This window comes from Mizuhopecten yessoensis, unplaced genomic scaffold, assembly GCF_002113885.1.
Source record: "Mizuhopecten yessoensis strain PY_sf001 unplaced genomic scaffold, ASM211388v2 scaffold3139, whole genome shotgun sequence".
NCBI classification, from domain to species: Eukaryota; Metazoa; Mollusca; class Bivalvia; order Pectinida; family Pectinidae; genus Mizuhopecten; species Mizuhopecten yessoensis.
Genome location: NW_018404895.1, coordinates 289,139 through 293,706, shown reverse-complemented (window position 1 = coordinate 293,706; position 4,568 = coordinate 289,139). Strand labels below are relative to the sequence as shown.

Genomic DNA, 4,568 nt, shown 5'->3' with positions numbered 1-4,568 from the left:
CCCCCCAAACCACGGCGACTAATATGCCTCTCCCCCCACCATCACCACCACCAACAGAACAGTTATGTGCTTCCCCCATTTAACACTTTCGATCTACATTCTTTCTTATTTCATTTAACCACTCTTTCATTTTTGCCAGGACTTTAAACCTCGAAAAAACATCCCCGTGTAGTTTTAATTACTAGTTTTAAGCTTGTCTCATACACACAGAAAGTATTTCATGTAATCAATTTTAACTCATAACAAATCATTACGATAATGATGTTTAACCATTGGTCCCCGATTATTCAAACATTTTACAGTTTGACGGAAAGACCGGACAGTTCCGATTGCAAAATATTCACGTGTAATGGTTTTTACTGTTATTGAAGTATTACAACATTTTTCGGTTGGTTTGCTTTGGTTTTATTTTGTCTACAGTCCTATTAACAGCTAAGGCCATTTAAGGACGTGCCTCCATGTGTGTAGTGTATGCGTGCTTGTGTGTATGTGTGCTGGCGACAGGGTATATTGGTGTAATTGCCTACTTGCAATAACGCGGATCTGATACCCACTTTAGAATGCTACCTCACTGAAATACGATGCCGAATGCATCCAGTACAGCATTCCACTCGATCACATTATTCCGACAACGGGTGAATCAGTTGTTGTCATTGCCGTAAATACCGAACGTTCAGCAGGGAAGAACAACTAAAATATGTCAAGGACTTTGGTATGTCCCGGCCTGGGGACAGAGCTTATTGCCTTTCCCACAAACGCTCCATATTAAAGCCAAACGTGAGGTATTGCCAAACAATGCGCTAGGAAAAAAAGGGTAGTTAAAAGAAGAGAGAAATGTAAGGATCCAAAATATTGCAATTGGTACATCAGATTTATTCTGGTCGCTGTTGAGTCCCCAAGGAGAGGGCACAAAATCGAATCCCCAATTCTGCAAGGGGGGGGGGNGGGGGGGTGTCTCGTACGATACATGCAGTGGGTATCAGCAGGTTCACGAGAAAAAAAATACACCAGCTGTTACCCACTGCATCGTAAGGGGCGACTAATGTGGGAACCCCTTGCAGAATTGGGGATTTCTTTTATGTCCTCTATTTGGAGACACAAATGCGATTACAATAAATCTGCTGCATGCAATAGTTGGGATTTTTATATTTCTCTCTGCTTCTAACAACCTTTTGTTTCCTAGCGCCTTGCTTGGCAATACCTCACTTTTGGCTTTAATGCTGAACGTTCGCCCAGGTGAGGAAAGCAATGGGTTCTGTTCCCAGGCCGGGACATACCAAGGTCCTTAAAACTGGTAATTGTTATTCCCTGCTTAACATTCAGCATTTTGAGAATGGCAACAACTGGTTCACCCGTTGTTAGTATAGTGTGACTGGGCGGAATGCTGTGTTGGGTGCCTTCGACCAGGTATTTGAGTGAGACAGCACTATAAAGTCGGCATCAGATCCGCGCTTTCACAAGGAGGCAAGTACACCAACATACCCTGTCTCCGGCACACATACACACATGCATGCTTACACAACCCACATGTAGGCACGTCCTTAAATGACCTTAGCTGTAAATAGGACGTTAAACAAAATAGAAACCAAACCAAACCAAATCTTGATCCCCGTGCTGCAGGGGTATGTCATATACAAAAGGATAAAACAAAAGGCTAGGCTTAATATTAATCTTTTCCTGTTATCACAGCTTTTTATTTTCATTTCATTTCAGGAGGAATGCGATCCTAGCGCTGATAGCATTGGCTGTTGTTGCGATACTTACCCGCCTCTTTTATCTTGAAAGTTATCTAACTTACGCTGAATCCATACAATGGACCGTTTTACCACGAGAATTCACAATCAAACGTCGGATTCATTATATACAAAGGCCGCACTATATCAGTTCTGATATTTTTGAAGGGTGTCAATATAGTTGCTATTTCACTGATAGCGAAACACTAGATGATGAAACCGACAACCTTATCGTTGTGTGGAGAGATATGCCGGAAGACCCTCCGCCGAAACCAAGGAATCAAATATGGGTCTTTCACAGCATGGAACCGCCACCAATTCACCCTAGGTCATATACCGCATGGAGAGGACTTTTCAATTGGACGATTTCGTACAGGAGAGATTCTGATATATTTAGCCCGTACGGTGTTATTGATAAACGAGAAAAGTCCACCGGTGACGCAGTACTGCACGAATTTGACCTCAATTGGGAAGCAAAGGAGAAAGACATCGTTTGGTTCGTTTCAAATTGTAAAAGAAGTCACAGTATGCGAAACGAATATGCGGCAAAGTTGAATGAAACTATTGGTGTCGATATTTTCGGACAGTGCGGCGACTTAAAGTGTGATGAAAAGTGGCCTATATGTGTTCGAAAATTACAATCAATTTATAGATATTATCTCTCGTTTGAAAACTCGTTGTGTCGAGATTACATTACCGAAAAGAGCTTTAAAATATTTGAGAGCCTATTTGACGCTATTCCAATCATCAGGAGCGGTGCAAATTTAGATCAGTATCTACCTCCCGGATCTTACCTCTCAACGAAAGAGTTCAATTCTATTGAATATCTTGGAAATTTCTTGAAACTGATGGCAAACACAAAACGAACACCTAGTACATTTTTCAATTGGCGGAAACATTTCGTTGCTAAGGATACAATTGATTCCAATGAAACGTTTTGTGAATTGTGTCGTCGGGGTCATACAGACAAAAAGTACAAGAGATTGTACGATGACTTTCAGACGTGGTTTAGTGGAGGGGAAGACAACTCGTTCTGTTTGTCCGTCACTAATATTGAAGGGATATAGACATTTACTCACTAATACGTGCTCTTTGGTAACTCGTATTTTACCATGACCCTTTGAGGGCTCCATACTTTCAAGCTAGCTTCAGAAAGTCACACATAGAGAGAACTCGTTCCAGATTGTTTGCTTGTATATCAGTAACAGTCTTTAGGGACGAATTAAATCAATTCTGTTATTATATGTTTCCATTCAAACACACTTAAGACTTGCTTTACTGTTAACATGGGTACTTAGAATATGTTCTTCCAATAATGTTTGCTAATAATCGACATTATTATTTAGGTCCGCTTTTTATACGACCGTCAAATTTGACGGAAGTATTATGGTATGGGGTTGGCCGGCCGGCCGGCCGGCATAAACTTTTGTTTGTCCGGCAATCTCCTCCTACATTTTTCGACCGATCTCTTTGAAACTTGGTATACAGTATAATCATGATATGGAGTTGTGTCTTCCTTAAAAAAAAATGATTCGACAATTTTTGCAAAAGTTGTTGCCGTTTGTTTATTTCAGTATTTGATTTTTGTCCGGCAATCTCCTCCTACATTTTTCAACGGATCTCTTTGAAATTTGGTATACATTATAGTCATGATATGAAGTTGTGTCTCCCTTGAAATGATTTTGATTTGACGATTTTTGCAAAAGTTATTGCCCTTTGCTCATTTCAGTATTTGATTTTTTGTCCGGAGTTTTTATCCAACATTTTTTTATAGCATGTCAGCTTAACCACTCTTAGAATGATGCAGATCTTATTTCAATGTAAGAAAGTATATAACACTATATGGCATTCGACGGGGTATATTTTCCCGCCCAGCGTTACTCTTGTTTAAATATCAAGGTAAATGAAGCGTTATGTGAACTTAATGCCCATGTACCATTGACGCCATGTCACTATGGCGTCAGCAAAACGAGATTTCTAGTCCAATGAACGCCTTATTGCGTCAATAACAAAAACAGTGTAAATTTTATGAAACTACGGGATAAGATTTTTGACGTGATATCGCCTTCATGTATAAGAAAGCCGTCAAAATCACCTAAATTGTTCATATCACTGCTGGAATTGTCATACTTGCACAATACAAAATGTATGTAAGTTGTATTTTAAATACGTGGGCAACGTACAGAATAAAGCTCACAAAAGTTGCAGACGTAATCCGTGCTTTTGGCATTATTTTTTTCTTCCTTTTGTGATAACAATGTATTTTCTAATGATAAAAAGCATGATGCTGTGATGTTTTTAAATTCTGTTAAACCTGAATACGTGATTTTTTTTTGATAACCATTAGATATTCAGGACGTAAAAACTCCGACGTGTTACTCATTCAACTGCATAAGTAATTCATGTGCTGATCAAGCCATGGTTTCAAATTTTTTATGCATCTAAAATTTATTTGAAAAAAAGTGAAAAAAACGCCCCGTTTCGCTTGGTAGTTCTTTTTCAATGATTTGCATATATTGTGTAATTTCTGGAAGCCTGTGACGTCAACCAATATCATGACGTCACAATAGGTTATAGTATATGAGTTCATTTAGGGGATCGAATCGTGTTAGAATCAAGGATTGACCTTCATTTTGACGGCGTACGCGGTAGTATGAATGCAGTTGGCAACGAACATATTGTATGGTGCGCCTTAGCGCACCATAAAGATTATGTTCGTTGCCAACTGCGTTCATACTACCGTATACGCCGTCAAATTGAAGGTCAATCCTTATGTTTACATAATAAATAATGTTTAAGCGCTTTGCAAAGAAAACAAGTCGTAGCGGGTTGCTA

General features: G+C 39.4%; 1 protein-coding gene across 1 annotated transcript in view; it reads left to right on the top strand.

The window, feature by feature from the left end:
- Positions 1-3,137, top strand: part of LOC110447052 (alpha-(1,3)-fucosyltransferase C-like) — a 14,985-nt gene extending 11,848 nt beyond the window's left edge. Inside the window, exon 3 of the mRNA XM_021492467.1 lies at positions 1,714-3,137. Coding sequence (XP_021348142.1) covers positions 1,714-2,800 — 1,087 coding nt within the window. The 3' untranslated portion in view covers positions 2,801-3,137. The remainder of the gene's footprint in view (positions 1-1,713) is intronic.
- Positions 3,138-4,568: the final 1,431 nt, after the last annotated feature.